This window comes from Danio rerio, chromosome 15 (genome assembly GCF_049306965.1).
Source record: "Danio rerio strain Tuebingen ecotype United States chromosome 15, GRCz12tu, whole genome shotgun sequence".
Classification (NCBI taxonomy): Eukaryota; Metazoa; Chordata; class Actinopteri; order Cypriniformes; family Danionidae; genus Danio; species Danio rerio.
Genome location: NC_133190.1, coordinates 25,321,283 through 25,340,414, shown reverse-complemented (window position 1 = coordinate 25,340,414; position 19,132 = coordinate 25,321,283). Strand labels below are relative to the sequence as shown.

The 19,132-nt window shown below is 35.4% G+C and overlaps 1 protein-coding gene across 8 annotated transcripts in view; it reads right to left on the bottom strand.

Annotated features, from left to right (window-relative positions):
* grik4 (glutamate receptor, ionotropic, kainate 4) overlaps positions 1-19,132 on the bottom strand; it is a 647,232-nt gene that overhangs the window by 315,199 nt on the left and 312,901 nt on the right. For all 8 annotated transcript variants that reach the window (XM_073923686.1, XM_073923682.1, XM_073923683.1 and 5 more), the window contains one exon: positions 6,624-6,758. In XM_073923686.1, the coding sequence (XP_073779787.1) occupies positions 6,624-6,705 (82 nt within the window). In that variant the 5' untranslated portion in view covers positions 6,706-6,758. The remainder of the gene's footprint in view (positions 1-6,623; positions 6,759-19,132) is intronic.

The window sequence follows — 19,132 nt, the reverse complement described above, 5'->3', positions numbered from 1 at the left end:
CCCTAGCTTATTCTCTCTTAAATATTCAGTGAACATTTAAGAAACCAGCCTGATCTCACAAGGAAACATAAGTATTTAAAATTTTGTCAGTTTAGTGATGAAGTAGTGAAGAAACACATTCCTAATTGGGGACAAGCTGGTGTCCCCAACGCCAGACGGTCTGGAAATGCTGTCTGCTTTTAATGGTAAAGGATGGTCCACTATGCCATATTACTGACAGGTTAGCTAACTAGTTAGGTTTCACTTTTGTCCAACATGGTTATGGGTCTGACATTTCCACACAATATCAACCCAGTTTACAACCACTACATCATTCATTAAAAAAACATCTCAAAAAGTTTACAACAAGCATATCAATAGCTGTGGCATATACAGTTGAAGTCAGAATTATTAGCCCCCCTGAATTATTAGCACCCCTGTTTATTTTTTTCCCCAATTTCTGTTTAACGGAGAGAAGATTTCTTCAACACATTTCTAAACATAATAGTTTTAATAACTCATCTCTAATAACAGGCTTAACTAGGTTACTTAGGGTAACTATGCAGGTTAGGCTAATTAGGCAAGTTATTGTATAATGATGTCTTGTTCTGTAGACTATCAGTAAAAAATATAGCTTAATAGGGCTAATAATTTGTCCTTAAAATAGCTTTTAAAAAATTAAAAATTGTTTTTATTGTTGCCGAAATAAAACAAGTAAGATTTTTTCCAGAAGAAAAAAATATTATCAGACATACTGTGAAAATTTCCTTGCTCTGTTAAATATCATTTGGGATATATTTTTTAAATAAATTAAAAATCAAAGGAGGGCTAATAGTTCTGACTTCAACTGTATAGCCATGGCATAGCTGTAGTCACCAAACCTTTTAAGCCAAAATCTCTAACCTCTGCCTTGCTGAAAAGCAAGATCTACCCACCATAAATCTGTCAGAAAAAGCAAAGATTGCATTTCCAAATTAAGGCCACACTTACACTAGTACGTTTTAGTTCTAAAATGACACTTTAGAGCGAAAACGATCCGCATCCACACTGGTGTTCCACCTAACACCTGCTGAAAAGATCTCCGTCCACACAACACCACTGAAAACCCACATTGTGTGACCGCACACACACTCTAACATGCACTGCAGCAAAAGCGGAGGTCTGAGCTCCAGGCAATCAGGGGGTACTTTGAGCCCAAAACCCCAGGTGAGAGCAGCGCATGTCGGACAGTTCATCAAGGATTTACTGATGGATTGCTTGCCTTTATTTACTATAATTTATAAACTTATTGTACGTTATACTTTTATAATAGAAATTATTTATTATTTAAACTGATATTTAGCAAAAGAGAGAGGGCATATTTCGTATTTTTCTATTAAAATGAAAGGAGGCAGTTATGTTATAGGCTGCGTTTTGTTATAAACATGCATATAATACAGATGAGGGTCATATAAATATGTAGCTACATGACACCTCAACATTTTTAGTGTCTGCTAAGGTGTTAATATCAAATTAATAATAGTCAGTTTCTTATATAATTTCTTCATTTTATTGTTAAGATAATGAAATAAACTAGCCAGGGTGATGCGAATGACATTATAAAGTACACTGTTCACTTTGAAACTTGCAAAGTCTGAACTTAATTAAAGGATGCAGAGCTGAACTTTGTGCACTTAATAGTGTGAAAAAGTTCCAATCAGATAGGTGAACGTCTGCAGCCACATCTTCATTTTCAGATGTCTCCTTTTTCCAACATCCACACTGACATGGAGCAGCAGCGGTTTAAAAAAAAAAAAATGGCCTTTTAAAAGTGGGGTAGCTTGCACAGAAAATGTAACCGTAGCAAAACTTAGGAGTTTTAAAAGTAAAATTATTAGGGATTAGTGTAAAAGGGCCTTAAGAACTTTAATTTAGCCACTTTAACTATGTAAAAGGCATTAGATTAAACTAATCAAAAAGTAAAATTGATGAAACCAAGAAAATCTGTGACAATGACACTTGGAGAGGTGAAAATGCATGGCATAATGTCTTACTGTGCGTTCAAACCGAAGGCGGTGAGAGCGTCACAGGTTGCTCTACCTGCCCTGGCGACAATGCTGTCCGCATTCAGCTCCGGCAGCGAGAGCATCAAAATTAGCTACATTGATCTTATATTTAAAGGGGGTGTTGCAGCATATCATATCAGTTACACTGCCGCATAAAAACATGCTTAATGGCTTGAAAATGTTGCGCACTTTTCATCAAATGCATTTAACTATGAAAGATAGGGTTGCATGTGGTGTGGCTTTGCTCCACTTAATTATCCAATGTGTTCACATGTCTGAAATATTCTGAAGCAGCAAAGCTGTTTTGTATTGTCGCATGAGATTCCTGCTTTTTAAAGAAAAAAATTATATATTTAATATACAATACACATCAGTAACTCTCCAGTAATTTTTTTTAATGTATGTTACTGTAAGAGAACATTGTAAATAATTAGAAATCTGGCGACCGCAGTAATCAAACTCTTGGGAACAACTATGGTCAGAACCAAAGTTCACAGTGACTAAATTCTCTGGATTATTCTCAAGTGGGACACTTCTACATCCCAACTGCTTGTCGCCAAACCGCGTCATAGCTCATAACCATAAAGTTCATTTGATTTCAACTTTCGACACCGCCACCGGCAAAGACACGTCGCGCTGTTCCTCGTTGCTGGCTCCCATTGAAAATGGATGACTTCCGGCTACTTTGGCGCTCTCGCCGCTTTCGGTGTGAATGTGCAGTCAGATTGAGACTATCAACAAATACCCTCTCATATATACAAGTACAAAAAGTAGTCACTTTACAGTGGTTTTTAAAAGGTCCTAAAAGTTCACAATGTAACTTTAAAGGTACATAGTTGTATCCAAAAAGTACAAAAGTGCACCGTTTAAAAAGGTACAACCATAGTGACAGCTAATGTACCTTTATTTCTGCGTGAGTGTATCCAAACAGCACCGCATATCTGTTTGCCTGACACCAGAATGCTATTTTGGCCTTCATTGTGCAAGCCAGACAGTGACATTGGGACAGGAGGGGCAGCCGTGTTAAATATCATCTCCAGCAGAGCAGTCAGCAGCACATCAACGTGCCGGGAAAGAAAAGAGGTTAATGCCACCTACGCTATTTACACAAGACTTCGACAGAGCCGCTTTGGTAAAAACAGAAGCCACACCTTTTAATTAATCGTCAACTAAACAAGACAGCGATGAGCCGGCTTTACTGTGGAGGTGCTTCGCTAGGTGCAGGAGGTGAGGAGACAAGGGAGAAGTGGAGGAGGAGAGCAGGGCCGCTTAATTACCCAACCATACCCTGGTAAGTCTGTTCACCGCTTGAATGACAAAGGAGATGACAGAAACAGAAGCTAATAATTGATCTACCGAAGCAGAAGCTTGTTTTGTGTGGATGAGAGCACGCTGCCTCATCTGATCCCCGAGCCGCTTGAATCAGAGGGATTGTTTCTGCAATATGCCACCAAATAAGCAGATCAATGCTCTTTCACCGAGCACAAACATCTCACAAGCACAGTGAATTAACAGCTTCACACTTCTACACACAACACACGCGCAAAACCACACGCTAAATCAGCTGGAACTAAATTTACATTTTGTGCTGCTCAATATGGCGCCAGATAGATTAGACAGCATTCTCATCTTCATTGAAAGCCCAGACCTCCATTAAATGGGCTGCTTTACTTTATATTTATTTATTTATTATTTATTTTTTGCTCTATCTTTCCTTCCGCTTTGCTTCTTCTCTTTCATAATGAAGTCAGTTTAAACAGCTATATTCATTTCCTTAATGAGGGGAAGGTCCTTTAATGCTTTTCTCCAGTGAGACAGAGACTGTGTGGGCGCTAATAAACACAACTCACAAAAACAACATCTCTTAACCGGAGTATCTGAGCCCTGTGCTAATTTTTGTTAGCATTTAATTATACTTCAGCATTATGACTGACATTATTAGAGCTCTCTCTGGGAGGATGTAATTGAAAGTAATTTTACATAAACGCTAAGTCTGAAGTGCTCTCGCAAATATAAAACATACAGCGCGATGTTTTGGACATTAATGTCACTGATGGTACAACGCCAATTGCCTTAAGAACCACATAACTGCTTTAATGCATCAAGGACTTTGCAAATAATTCACTTGGAATGCTGCAATACCTCTCTTAAACTGCTGCTTCTACTGTTTTCTGAACTGGGTAATGAGTAATTTTGGGAAAGCAACAAAACTAAGGCTGATGGTAATGGCTTCTTTGATGTTGAATATAGTTTTTTTTCTAGAAAATGATAATTCTGTCATCATTTACTTACTGTAATGTTATTCCAAACTTGCATAACTTTGTTTTTTATGTGAAAAATAAACAATATATTAAAATATTGTTATTGTTAGTAAACAAAGCCTAAACAAAACCTTAAGCAAGCCTAAAAGGGTCACTTGGAGGTAGCAAAAAATCCACAAAAAATAATAATAATGCAATAAAAATATATATATAAACTACCTTTACCTGACCACATACAATAACTTAAAGTGGTCCATTTAGAAATAGCAAATACATTGATGCAAATATGACAAAATATATTTTCTGTATGTATACAATGAGTACACTACCTGACAGAAATCTTGTCATCAATCCCAGTTGTAAGAGCAACAAATAACAACTTGACTTCTAGTTGATCATTTGGAAAATTGGCAGAAGCAAGATTTTTCAGATGAATCATCTGTTGAACTGCATCCCAATCATCACAAATACTGCAGAAGACCTATTGGAACCTGCATGGACCCAAGATTCTCACAGATATTTGTCAAGTTTGGTGAAGGAAAAAAAATCATGGTTTGGGGTTACATTCAGTATGGGGGTGTGCAAAAGATCTGCAGAGTGGATGTCAACACCAACACCCTGAGGTATCAAGATAATCACAAAAGAGGTCAAATTCTTCTGCAGGATAGCGCTCCTTGTCATACTTCAGCCTCCACATCAAAGTCCATGTAAGCAAACAAGGTCAAGGTGCTCCAGGATTGGCTAGCCAAGTCACCAGACATAAACGCTATTGAGCATGTTTTGGGTAAGAGGAAGGAGGAGGCACTGAATATGAATCCAAAGAATCTTGATGAACTCAGGGAGTCCTGCAAGAACACTTTCCTTGCCATTGCTGATGACTTTATTAATACGTTATTTGAGTCATTGCAGAGATGTATGGATGCAGTCCTCCAAGCTCATGAGAATCATACACAATAATAATTCTTTTTTCCACTGCGCAATGACAGTATATTCCATCTGTACATTATTTATGTTAAGTGACAAGACTTTTGTCTAAGCAAAGTCAGACCATACTGTCCTAATTAAATAATTAAAATTTAAGGCATCATCATATTTTATTTTGGTAAAATAATGATAATCTAGAGTCCGACCCCTGACTAAAAAAGGGACTAAGCCGAAAAGAAAATGAATGGATGGATAACTATGGTAACACTTTATTTTATAGTGTTTTTGTTATACACATACACTAAAACAGCACATTAATAACAATAAAGTATGTTGTTAATAACACTAATAACTATAAACAATTAACTTATAGTAAATATTACTACGCAAAACTTAAATATACAATTATACTGTCACAAGGACATCATAAAAAGTAAACCATAATTTGTTGACATTCAACAGCAGCTATAACTGTTTATGCATTCAGCTGTATACTGGCATTCAACACCAGAATAACTGTATGTTTTTGTATAATAGCGCAATGATTTTCCGATCATGTGAAGGCATGCATTGAAATTCAAATTCAGTCATACACATGCAGTAAGTCATGTGCAAATAACTATAGTATGCATGACTAAAATATGAAATACTCCAGGTAAAAAAAAAAAGTAGAAATAAATATTTAATATACAAGCTTGCTGGTTTGAGGGGTGAAAATAAAGAAAATTCATGTAAATACAAAATAGGAACTTTAAAATATTTTAACATACTACAGTATCATTACGTTTGGTTCATTATTTTGCTTTCTATGTATAACCCTCCTTAAATGTCATACAATATATGCAGTAAGCTGCAGATTCAGTATCCTGAACCTACATACAGTATATTGCTATACACAATAACAAACCCCAACCTCTTTTGTTTTGCTCATTATAGGACAAAAAAGGGAGCTATGAAGCAAGAATACAAAAATGCTCAATCAATGCCCTATAAATGCTTTATAATGCCTAACACAACCCTAACTAGTCATTTACAAATAGAGTTTTTAGTCATGAACAGGAATCTATTTCCTGTTCCCTAAACTAAAGTGTTACCAGAGTCTTTATTTATAGAGTGACCTCAATGAGTCAGACTTCCTCAAGTGTTACAACACCGCAAACCGTTAATTTTTCTACTAGCCTTTGTTTACGGCGTCAACATAAAACAAGCGCCGTCCACATGCTCATCCTCCTTTTCCAGTGTGTTAATTCTGGGAGTTACAGTCCGCCTTAAGGCAGCAAATCTGGTGTGAAACCCCATCACTTTAATTAACAGCGATTACAAATTACACCGTTCAGCATGAGGGCGAATGGGAGATGCAGGCCAGAGATAGCGGTGTGCTTTACAGCTTAGAAGCGGCTAGACATTTACTCACCTATTCTGAATGAGAGCGGGCCACTGGTGGCGTTTCTCACCCACATGGCTAAGAAGAGCAGAGGCGCCCAGGCTGCGAGCATCTTCTTTGACTCCTCATGGGTCCAGCCCTGGGGGTCCCCCTTCACACAGCCACCTGAAACACAATAAGCAACACAAATACTTCAGTATGATGAATGCAAATCAGTTTTTTTTCTATAATTTCCTATTTTCCTATTGCCCTATTTGTGGTGAAACATCAAATACATAGAGTAAGACATTTTAGAACAGTTTAACAGATGAATATTGCGAATGTGTAAACACCAAAATGCAGTTTTTAATTGCCAAACTGTTTTTGTAAGATCCACAAAATGTCTTTATATAATGTCTTAATTTTTGTTTTGTTTTTAACACAATTTTTTTTACTGTATGTTGTTCTATTTACACACACAACACATACACACACACACACACACACACACACACACACACACACACACACACACACACACACACACACACACACACACACACACACACACACAAACACACAAACACACACTTGTACTGGTTTTGGTGGTTTATGAAGTCAAATTTGTATAATGACATGACTTTGGAATTGCAGTGTATAAATAAAAATAATAAAATAAATAGGCCTGCCCATTACATTTTTTTACCTAAATTACAAATTTAGATTAAAGAGTAAAAAGTATTGATTGAATCCTTTTTAAGAACCAGCATATATGATAGAAAACATATGAAGAAAAAAAACATATGATTGGAAAAATCATATGTTTTTTTTCTTCCAACAAATAAAAACAGTGGGCACAAATTTAGAATAGTTTTTTTAAAGCTACATATTATGAGTAAATTAAAAATAAATATTAGAATCTATTTCATTTGCCATGAATTCTGTTTACATTCAAAATTTGCCACAGGTTTACAGTGATAGTTGGGTTTGGGTTTAGGATTAGGGTAAGGTGATATAATAACTACTAACACTACTATATTTTAGTTTTAAAACACATAACTTTTTGCTACTGTTACGTTTTCCGTCCGCACTACCCCAAAGTTCTCAAGCCCTTGAAAACGCTGGAGAGGCCATTTTTGTTTTAAACCACTGTTGCTCTGTGTCAGTGTGGATGGGGAAAACAGAGACATCTGAAAATGGAGGTGTGGCTGCAGAAATTAGCCTGACAACACAAAGTTCAGTCTTGCATTCTCTCCTTGTAAGTTCAGACTTCGCAAGTTTAATACGTAAAACCCGAGGACACGTCGGGTAAATCTTCAAAGTGAACAGTTAGCTTTACACCGTCATTCACATCACCCTGGCTACCTTGTTTCACTATCTTTACAATAAAATGAAAACATGATATGAGGAACTGACTATTTTCATTTTGATATTAACTTAATAGACAATAAAATGTTGAGGTGTCCTATCTCTATATATTTATCTAACCATCATCTTCACCGTATGCAAAACAGAACCTATAACATAACTGCCTCCTTTTCTTTTTATTGAAAAGTACGAAACATATCCTCTCTTTTGCTGAATATTAGATTTAATAATCAATAATGGCTATTATAAAAGTATAGCATACAATAAGTTTATACAATATAGCAATCAGTCAAATGTGCGGAATCAGTGTATGTGGTTACATAAACTAATATATTAACTTATCTTTGTGCTCAGCCAAAGCACGTAACAGATTCAAAAGACAGAAGAGTCATTAGATGAACACAAGATTAACAAAAATATGAGCTTTAACAACTTTAGTGAGATGACATCCAGCGGTAGATGCTTGAACTGTATGACATGCGCTGCCCTCACCTGGGGAGGTATGCTAATATAGAGTACTTATAAAAAAGACTGATAGGGATCTTAAATTCACTTATTGCTGCAGCAAATTAAACTTTCTAAACCTTTCCTGCCATCATTTGTTGAGGAATATTTGGTGTGAGTAAATGAATCTTTACGATCCGAGCAGGTATTTGTTGGGAAATGTAATTAAAGCATTCCTGTAATCGAAAAAATGTTGTGTAATTTAAAGGTATGTTGCCTTTTTATGTTCAACTTCAAGGCCATAAAACTGATCAATTCTGCACTGTGAACAAATGTTGTATGCAAGAGAAAATCCACAAGTGCATATTACGCCAATGCAATGGAGGAAAGAAACCACTTGATGTGTTATTTTAGCAACTGCTCTTTAGAGCAAGCAATCTGCACAATTTAAACCAGACAGAGATGAAGTGGTTTGAAGAACAGATTTTATGTGAATAAATTAAACAGTGAGAGATTGTGTGTGCATGAAACTGTGTAAAACTGTCTCTTCAATAATAGTGGTAGAAATTTAGCATAAGTTTACCATACATTGATGTAGCTTTTTAGTGTACTGTCGAAGCTATTTCATGAATAATATTCTATGTTTCAAAATGTTTGCGTCAGTGTGGTGCGGTGTGATTTCTATAGAGTATAGAAGAACAATTAACCTACAAGGGGGTCTGAGGATGTTTTGGGGGACTGGAGCAAGGTTATAATAGTTTTAGATTTTTCACTAGTTTTAGTTTCTATTTCGTTTTGACTTTTTGTTTTCAAATTCTGTTAGTTTTAATTAGTTTTAGATGCAGATTTATTAGTTTTTTTAGTTTCTATATTCTGAAATTATCTAGATTTAATTGAGTTTTTATTAGTTTTAGTATTAGTATTATTATTGTTTTTCTAAATAAGGATATTTGTTAGGTGCAAGATTCAAAATCAACAGAATAAACATATAATAAAAATGTATAATATATAATATTATAATATAATATATAATATAATAAAAAACTCAACCATATTTTTTTAAACCTGTATTCAGAGGACACATGAACAATATCATCTACTACTACCATCTACCTATCCTCAAATTCAAGTACAACAGCCCACAAGATAGCAGCCTTAAGTAAAATATGTGTGCAAGGCTGCTTCTTAGGTTAGATACACAGCAGCGATGGGAAGTTGGCAACATGGCAAAACAGCGATGGCAACATGGTAAAATTATGTAGTCAGCAACAGTAATTTCAGTCAGTTAAAACATCACCATGATCTGAAAAATGTCTTACAGTAAAGTTTTGCCACCCAACTGAAGCATGATTCGCTTATTTAAATTCCATTAAAACTTTCTGTTATGTCCATTCGTTGTTTTGGAAGCAACAGTGAGGACTGACTGGAGGAGAGCCAACTCGATCCGGCCAATGGCTGCAGGAGTACAGACTCTGAGGTGCCGTACGGTCAAACACCTGCAGCACGGAATAAATAGATTTACTTCTAAAAGGCTTACAGTAAGATTATGTATTTAATACATTGACAAAGGCGATTTTTGCTATAATTTTAGTTAGCTTCAGTTAGTTTTGTATGTACACAATACAGTTTCAATTAGTTCTAGTTTTTTAAAAAACTCATTTTTATTTTTATTTTAGTTAACGGCAATTTTAACATTTTAGTTTTTGTTTTTTCATTTGTTTTAGTTAACTATAATAACCTTGGACTGGAGAAGTTCTGTTATGTCCTGACATTTGTGCTTTCTTCAGATGCTTATAAACATTTGGCTAATATGTATGATAGTAGTTAATACTGCAGTCTAAAACCACTGTAAGCAGCACATACTGAGTGACATTAAATTATCAGCAGCATTTATATACAAGATTGTGATTTTGAGAAAGAAATCCACATTATATGCGTGTAACTCAATGAAATAACTGACAAGAACTTTCTATCCTATTTGTGATGGTAAGAGCTCTTACTGTGGGCCACAATAAATCCATAAATGTATGGAAAACAGGCTGAGCAGTTATTTACTGGTGCCAAAATAGGTGTGAAATATTTGCTAATCTTTCTTGTTCCTAAAAAAAAGGAATAAATAATAACATAAATACAAAAATACATATAATTGGGTGTTTTTATTTTTCAACTCCTTGTGAGGGGCGACGCAGTGGCGCAGTAGTGCTGTCACCTAGAAGCAAGAAGGCCGCTGGTTCGAGCCTCGGCTCAGTTGGCGTTTCTGTGTGGAGTTTGCATGTTCTCCCTGCGTCTCCCTGGGTTTCCTCTGGGTGCTCTGGTTTCCCCAACAGTCCAAAGACATGCGGTACAGGTGAATTGGGTAGGCTAAATTGTCCGTGGTGTATGAGTGTGTGTGTGAGTGGATGTTTCCCAGAGATGGGTTGAGATGGCAACGCCGGATTAATAAAGGGACTAAGCCGACAAGAAAATGAATGAATGAATGACCTTGTGAACTATATAAACATATGTTGCTATTTGTCAAACTCACAGCTGCTTATATTATGTCAGTAGTAGAGAAAATTGATCTCTATGTATAATTGCTGCAATGACTCATGTCACCACCAAAATATGTTTCATTTCAGTGGCATTATCCAAATATTATTAAAAACATGAAGAAATAAGGACTGGGGCTTGTTATTGTATTCACAAAAGTGTAGCAAATAAGCTATCGCTAAATTGCCTAGGACAGTGAGATATGCTCACTGAATGCAAATCTAACAGATCACTCAGATATTTAGGATCAACTAAACTAGAAATTACAAATGTTCATTTAGAAAAGGGGGAATCGGCCTTCAGCTACTACGCCCTCGTTGCTGGAATCAGCTTCAAGAAATGATCAGATGTGCTCAACATTAAAATTGACATTCAAATTAAGACAGATCTGTTTATGCTGTCCCTTCCTAGCAGGCACACAACATCATAGGCGTTAATATAAGGTTAGATTTAGGTCATGACATCAATTTAGGTCAATGAACATTCGTTCATTCATTTTCTTTTCGGCTTAGTCCCTTTATTAATTTGGGGTCGCCGCAGCGGATTGAACCACCAAATTATCCAGCACATTTTTTTGCAGTGGATGCACTTCCAGCTGCAACCCATCTCTGGGAAAGGTCATGACGTTAGATGACCAAAATTTTATGTCTAGCCAGTGTCTAGAGAAAACGTTATTTTGACATCCAATAACAATGTCAAATTATATTGATATTTGGTTGATTTTAGGTTGTACTGGAAAGTGATCAACATCCAACGTCTAATAGATGTCATAGTGGTAACGTCCACACAACGTGGTTAATTTTAGCTTTATTTTAGGTGGGAGGTTAGACATCGGCATCGGCCTGATGTTGGGTTATGACGTCAACCCGATATTCATTTCCAAATCAAATTCAATGTCCCCATGATGTTGGGGTACTTTGGGATGCAATGTAAATATGAAATAACGTTGACGTCCTGTGCCTGCAGGAAGTACTGAATGAGATGTCTTTCTTTTCTTTTTTTATTGTTTTATAACCTGTTTTAACACATTTTAATCTGTTTTTATCTGGATTTAATCAATTTAAAATTTTTCAATCATTTTTATTTTCTTGTATTCTCTTTTATTCTTGTTTATGTAAATAATGTTGAATTACCATTGTGTATGAAATGTGCTATGTACATAAACTTGCCTTGCCTTGCAGTAGAAGTGTATTATGAGTTTGTCTGCTGCTTAGGAGAGTTTACAAAAAAACATTGTAGGGTGAGAAATGCTTTGCTTGCTTTGGAGGAAAAACATAGATCACATAAATAGTTATTATTTATAAGGACACATCTAAAATTGGTGATTATATTGCACCACAGACGCTGTTTTTCTTCTTGAAGACGTAAATTCTTTCTAAGTGCGTCTGATAAATGTAAAATCCTAGCTATGCCTTTGCTTTGAAGATGCAGAGGGAAAAGTGGAAGATAAAAAGTTGGTCCAGATGCATATTTATTTTATTGAAATGCTTACTGTGCCAGCTCTTAGTCCTTTCAATTTATTTGCTCTTGTTTCTGCAGAGCATTTAAAGAAAAGGGAAGTTTAAAAAAAAACGACACCAAGCAGCAAGACAGAGAGTTCAAGAACGGGTTCGTGTCAGGAAACACATGCCTAATTCATTTATTGAAGCTGGATGCAATGACAATTAGAAAGTGCACGCACATCCACATCATTTTGCTCAAATGCAATTACAGCAAATCAACTTCAGTGGCTTTGCATGGCCTGTGAACAGCACCTTCAGCAGCGGAATACAGAGTAGGAACTGCAGTTGTACTGACACTTGTAATTTTATTTTATTGCCGCATGGTTAATAAATGTCTATAATCTTGTGCTGTGCAAACTGCTTTTTCATTCTCTAAAATTGTTAGCAGCAAAATAATGAGCCAAATTGAAAAATCTGAAGGACGATAGGATTTAATTGAAATGGATTATTCGCCCCCAAAAATAAACTTTCCGTCATCATTTACTCTCTTTTGTGTCATTCCAAACTTCTGTGAGTGTCTTCATTTTGTAGAACACAATGTATAGAGAAAAGTGAGAACAATCTTGCCAAAAATACATTGTACTGTATGGATAACAATAATGAATTTTTCTATTGTGCTAAAAATAATTAAAACATTCAAAAATGATCATATTCTATAAAGACTTTTTATTTCCTATTGTAAATAAATCAGGGATTTATTTTTGATTAGTAGTAATGTGCATTGCAAAAAAACTTTGAAACAGTTTTAAAGGTGATTTCCTTAATATTTTGATGCTTTCCGTTATGATCACCGGCAATCTAGCAGCTGCGGATCGCTGGAGAACTATACATGGCACAGTTATTAACTAAAACTCCCAGCAAGTACCTTGCACACACCAGTTTCTGTTTGACATTGATTACACACACACAGCAAGAGGATCACGATGAACTGATTACATAGACATTAGATACAGCACAGATACACACATCAGCGCTGAGTCTTGTTTATCTGTATTGAGGCATTTTCCCTTGCCTTGCCATGTTAGACCCTTCTCCAGTTCCTTTGTTTACCTCCTGAACTGACCATTTGCCTGTTTATGACCATGCTCTGAGTTTCTCTGCATGTACCATTCCAACCATTGACAGTAAATAAAACTCTTTAATAAACCTGTAATTGGATCCTCAACTTTGTCGACCAGCTTCCTCGCATTACACTTTTGAACCTTCAATATTATCTCTGCCAAATATTGTCCAATCATGAAAAATCACACATCAAAAGAAACTAAACATATATTTTTTTTTTATTTAATATGATATAAAAGGTTTTCATACCATTGTAATTGTACAATAATCATGGAATTTTCATTAAGGGGTACACTCCTGAATCAGATCTTTTCTTTCAGTGTTTGAAAAAGATTCGGTCTTTTTAGGAAAATGGGTTTGTCTGTTGCTTAGTTTTAGTCTGCTGCTCAGCCTTTATAATATCTAAAATTCAGGTCTGAGTGGAGAAATCCTGAGTGGTATAACTCATTATCATTATGGAGTGGCTATTTGATCTGACTGCACCCACCAATCACTGATTTGAACAGTTCAAGTGAAAAATGACTGTGCCCAGCAGCTTATCAGTAGTAGTTGTAGATGGTGTAATAGTATTGTATTAGTATCTTTAATAGTTCTTAATTTAACTGTCAATAATGCATTATCACAAATTTCAATCTCACTCAGTCAATGACTCATTTCAAATCATGTCACACACCCTTTCAGAAAAAAAAAAATACAAATTTTATGAAATATTATAAAATATCCATTTTCATAAAATATCCTTTTTCATACAATATTCTTTTTATTTAATGTACTAATGTGTTCATGTCACATTCACCAGGGATCTAGCCTGTGCAGATCACTGGAGAACTACACATATGCCATTATACTGAACTACAACTCCCATTCTGCACCTCACACACCAGTTTCTATATCCCAGTGATTACACACACACACAGCTGAAAGCTCATGATGGACTAATCAGATGGACCATGAAAACAACACGTACACATACTTTGCTGAGTCTTCTTATTGTAACACCATGAAGCGTTTCCATGTCCAGTCTTTCCATGTTTGATCATTGCCTTGTTTCTGTTATTTTGCCACCTGTGATCTCGACTATGCTTCTTGATTGCCCTTATGCTCTTCGTTGTACCTTTTGACCATTGCCTGACGATTCTAAATAAAACTGCATATTGAATTCTTAACTCCGTTGTCATCCCGGGTCCCCTTTGGTAACAGTACACTTTAGGTACTGATATGTACGTTTAAGATACCATCAATGAAGTGTACCTTTTGAAAAGGCATTAGCTTTTCTTTTTTCTGCAATTATTTTTCCTTGTATCTGAAGTGTTATTTTTTAGAGTAGCCTTATAGCCATGACTTTTATAGCTGCGAGAAGATGTTATTTGAGAATAGTTTGTAATACTGTCCATATCAAGCTGTAAAATGTGGCATAGACATACATTTGTTGATCTAATAAGGTTTATCTTAGTTATCTGTACTTTGTTTATTGCTTTTATTATGAATTAAAAAAAAGAAGAAATACATGATGTCAACATCACAAAGCCAAATTTTCCAAGCCTCAGTAACTACCCAGCGCATGAGGGTCAAAGTAGACATTGTTCGCAGACAGCTAAAGACTATAGGGTGTCATTATGCAGAATTGTGCAGGAAATAAGGCTAGAATTGCAGATGAACAGTAATTTGCATTTTCAGCTTTAGTAGTACACACTACATAAAAGGAAGTAAAATGCGAAAAAAAAAGAAGGATAGCACTTTTACAGTACATCTGGCATTTCAGTGCAAAAACAAACTGCATCTTTTCCATTAAACAAGCCACAATCCAGTTCAACAAACCGCTAAATGTGCTTATCTTATTCTTTTTTAGCACAAACACCCTCAACACCACATTCACAAAAGTTAACACTCTGCAATCTATAAGAGAAAGTATTAATACCGATGGGAATTCTTCCTGGAAATGCAGGAAGGGTTCAGTATGAACTTAGGCAGGAAATATCTGGCTAAAGGCTCCGTTTAGAAGCTGACAGGCAATTAAAAATACAGTAGAGAAAGCCTGCAAACACCACACAGCATACAATGTAGTCTTTAGACTATGAGCAGGAGGATGAAAATAGAATGTGTTCTGTTTCTTACCCGTTTATGAAATTGTCATCGCTCTCAAAGGAAAACATGCGAAACAGACCCGCTGTGTCTTCAATTCAAACCGCTACCCATCTCTGCCCAGACAAGCCATGCACTTTTTATTTTTCTCTTTCTCTTATTCTCTCTGCTCAGTGAAACGTGAGGTGCCTTTTCTTCAAAATACATTTTCATGTAAAATCAATAACCAAATCATGCTGATAGATAGTTGAGTCTGTATGACTTTCCTCTTTGATAAAATGTAAAATTAAATATTAATTTGATACCATGAATGGTACTGTAGATAAAAAAAATAAATAAATAACACACACACAAACACACACACACAATTATATATATATATATATATATATATATATATATATATATATATATACATACATACATACATACATACATACATACATACATACATACATATAGTTTGTAGTAATATACAATATAATGTTTTTTTCAGACTCTTATGTTTGTTATTTAATTTTAAAGACCTTTAAAAGACTGTATTCTTTGCCATAAAGTTGAAATTACTGAATCTACACACAGAAGCCTGATAAAAGTACTTATTTTTGGAGGAAATTTCAAATGGCTTTTAGAGGTTTTTGCATCTGAAATCTTTTTTTTTTTTTTTTTTGGATGAAAGTCATATTTTTATTATCTAAAGCATGCAGGGATTTATATTCCATAGTGGCTTATATATTACAATTAACGACAACAAAAAAATATATACGCAAATTGCATAAACCTTTGAATTAGTGCTAAATTAAATATTTGTCTAGGCTTGATTTTTATATTAAATGTTTATATTAAAATTTTAATAGCTTTTTCTATTCTGAATACTGTTAAATGTGATGGATCTGTTATAAATTGAAAAGATCAACAATATATTTTACAATTATAAAAAAACATGTGTTTTTAAAGTTACTTTTTTATCCAGTTCTAAAAGAAATTATAAATTGCAATGCTTTTGTAACAACAATTAAAATATTGGTGTTATTCAACAACAAACTATGGTTAAGGCATGAGGGTGGTGGATCCAGTACTCTTAAAGTTTTATTAAATAGACAATAAATAAATAAAACTCAGCATCCAAAACAAGGAAAGTGATGAGATAAAAAAAAAAAAATTGAAAACACAGGAGAATAATCTGACACCTGCTGTTAGTGCTGAGCACTAAATACAAAGCCTATAACTGCGGTCACACCAGAGTTTGAAATTTTGTCGAACAGCTCTGCGAAAAGGATTAAATAAGATGATTAGACATTTAAAAAGCAATCCATTGCTCCATATTATTTCTGTCCACAGAGGTCATGTTTTGATCCTCGATTGGTCTCAAGCAGTCTAGTGATGTGTTTTTGCAGGTCAGAGTTCACCAAGCTTAAACTCTGCAGCGCAGCAACCTGCGAAACTTGACGCATGACCCCGCGTTTCCCGTCTGACGTATTCACGTGTGTATGAATGGAAGTCTATGGGAGGAAAAGCCTAGTGTGACCGCAGCTTAAATGAGAACCAAACAAGGCTCAGGTGAACATAATCCAATAACCAATAAGTAGCCATAGTAATAAAGTAAATCAAGCAAACGGGAACGAAACACAGGAAAACAAATAGATTTAAGGAAAAGAATATAACGACAACAAAAATAAGTGCATAAGGACACATTTTGAGTACATATTTTTGGTTAAATATTCCTTTAAATATCTGTATTGTACCATAATTATGCAAATAAAATGGTTGAATTGGATTCCATATTTTTCCAGTGATGGGTTGCAGCTGGAAGGGCATCCAACGCATAAAACATATTTTGGATAAGTTTGCGGTTCATTTCGCTGTGGCGACCCCAGATTAATAAACAGACTAAGCCAAAAAGAAAACTAATAAATAAATAAATGGATTCCATATTCTTATTATATGATGTGATATTATGCTTTCTGCAGTATAAACTGTACACATATTATTGCTTAAAACCCAGACAAACACACAATTCCCATGCCCTGCTAAAGTAAAAAAAAAGTGCTTTGAATGCCGGAAAGCCATTAAGTATTAAATATTTGCTATCTGACAAATGTATGGTACAAACAACATTCAAAAGAAGCCAATAAATAATTTCCATTAAATCTCATTCCAGCATCTGCACGAAACCTTTCCCCCATGTATTAATGTGCATGTGTGTGGGGGACTGAGTCATTTTAGGGAAGGGTTGAATCGGTAATGGGATACTGCAGAAATAGCACATAGGTTGTTTTTGTAACACAAGTGCTCGCTGCGGGGAGTAAAACAAAGGCGAAATCACCATGTGTTATTCTGAACGCACCCGTTGCTTTCGTGTGGCAAAACAGAGCTTGATTCTGACCAGCCAATGCGGAAATAACCTCCAACAGACGAAGAACTCTGCCACAAGGCTTACTATTGAAAGCAGAGTGACTGAGTCTATACAATATGGAGTAATTCAATCCAAACATTAATTAGCTCTGGCTCTGTCCCCAGGATGCAACTCTTTGTAAAAGCCTTCAAATTAAGGTCTAGCAATCCAGAAGCTTTTTTTTTTTTTCAATTAAAGCCAGATAAAGGCTCCTGCACCACAAACAAGTCAAAGCTGTCATTCATAAGCGTGGCTTCATCACATATTCTCTCCAAATACCTCTAAGTGTCCATCAAAGTTCTCGGCTCAAAACAACGGGCGGACAGAATTGTTACGGCGTTTTTGTGCTGCACTCAACAGCTGACATCCGCTGCCAATCAAAAGCAAAAGAGAGGAGGATTTCTCTTCTAGATGTCAATGAGAAGACTGAACCGCAGGGTAAATACTTTGCGAATGCATGCAGAATTCATAACCACCACTGAGGTGTTAAACAATGTTTTGTTTTTTGGAATTTCTGGATGATTATCTTATGGAGTTGTAAATGACTGGAAGTGGATGAAAGCAAATATGTACACATCAGGATTGAAATTAAATCAGCATGTGATATTTCAGCATTAAATCTCATTTCTTATTTATTCAGACGAATCAAACGTAAACAATGCAAGTGTGGAATTTTTTAACAGGATTGCCATGAGACACATGCTCTGGGCCTGTGTTTTCATTGTGTCACGCTGCCAAAACAAACACTGTGCCGCATTAACAGGAGCTCTTTGCAATCCTGGGATGCAGCCTCAGTTGTTTTCTGAAGATTTTCTCAAATAATTGATTCAAAAGACACATTAGATGCTCTCTACTCGGCTACCCTGCCGAGCTACTGTGCAACTGGTGCTCTTTGGAACATTTCCTGTAGAATGACAACAGCATATGAGTGCCAGCAGAATTTTAGTAAGTGCCTGTTTTGAATTGTCTATTCAAAAAAGCATTTTGATTTTCAATTGCTGAGTGCCAGGCAGTACTTTAAGGATTAAATGTGTTCTTTTTAAAACACTGAAAGGTGACATTTTTATTTTATAAGTGTACTAAGCAAAACTTTTATGAACCACTGTTCTTTAATACAACTTCATATAAATAAGGGCTATTATTAAAATGTGCAAATCAATCATTTGGAATTTATTACT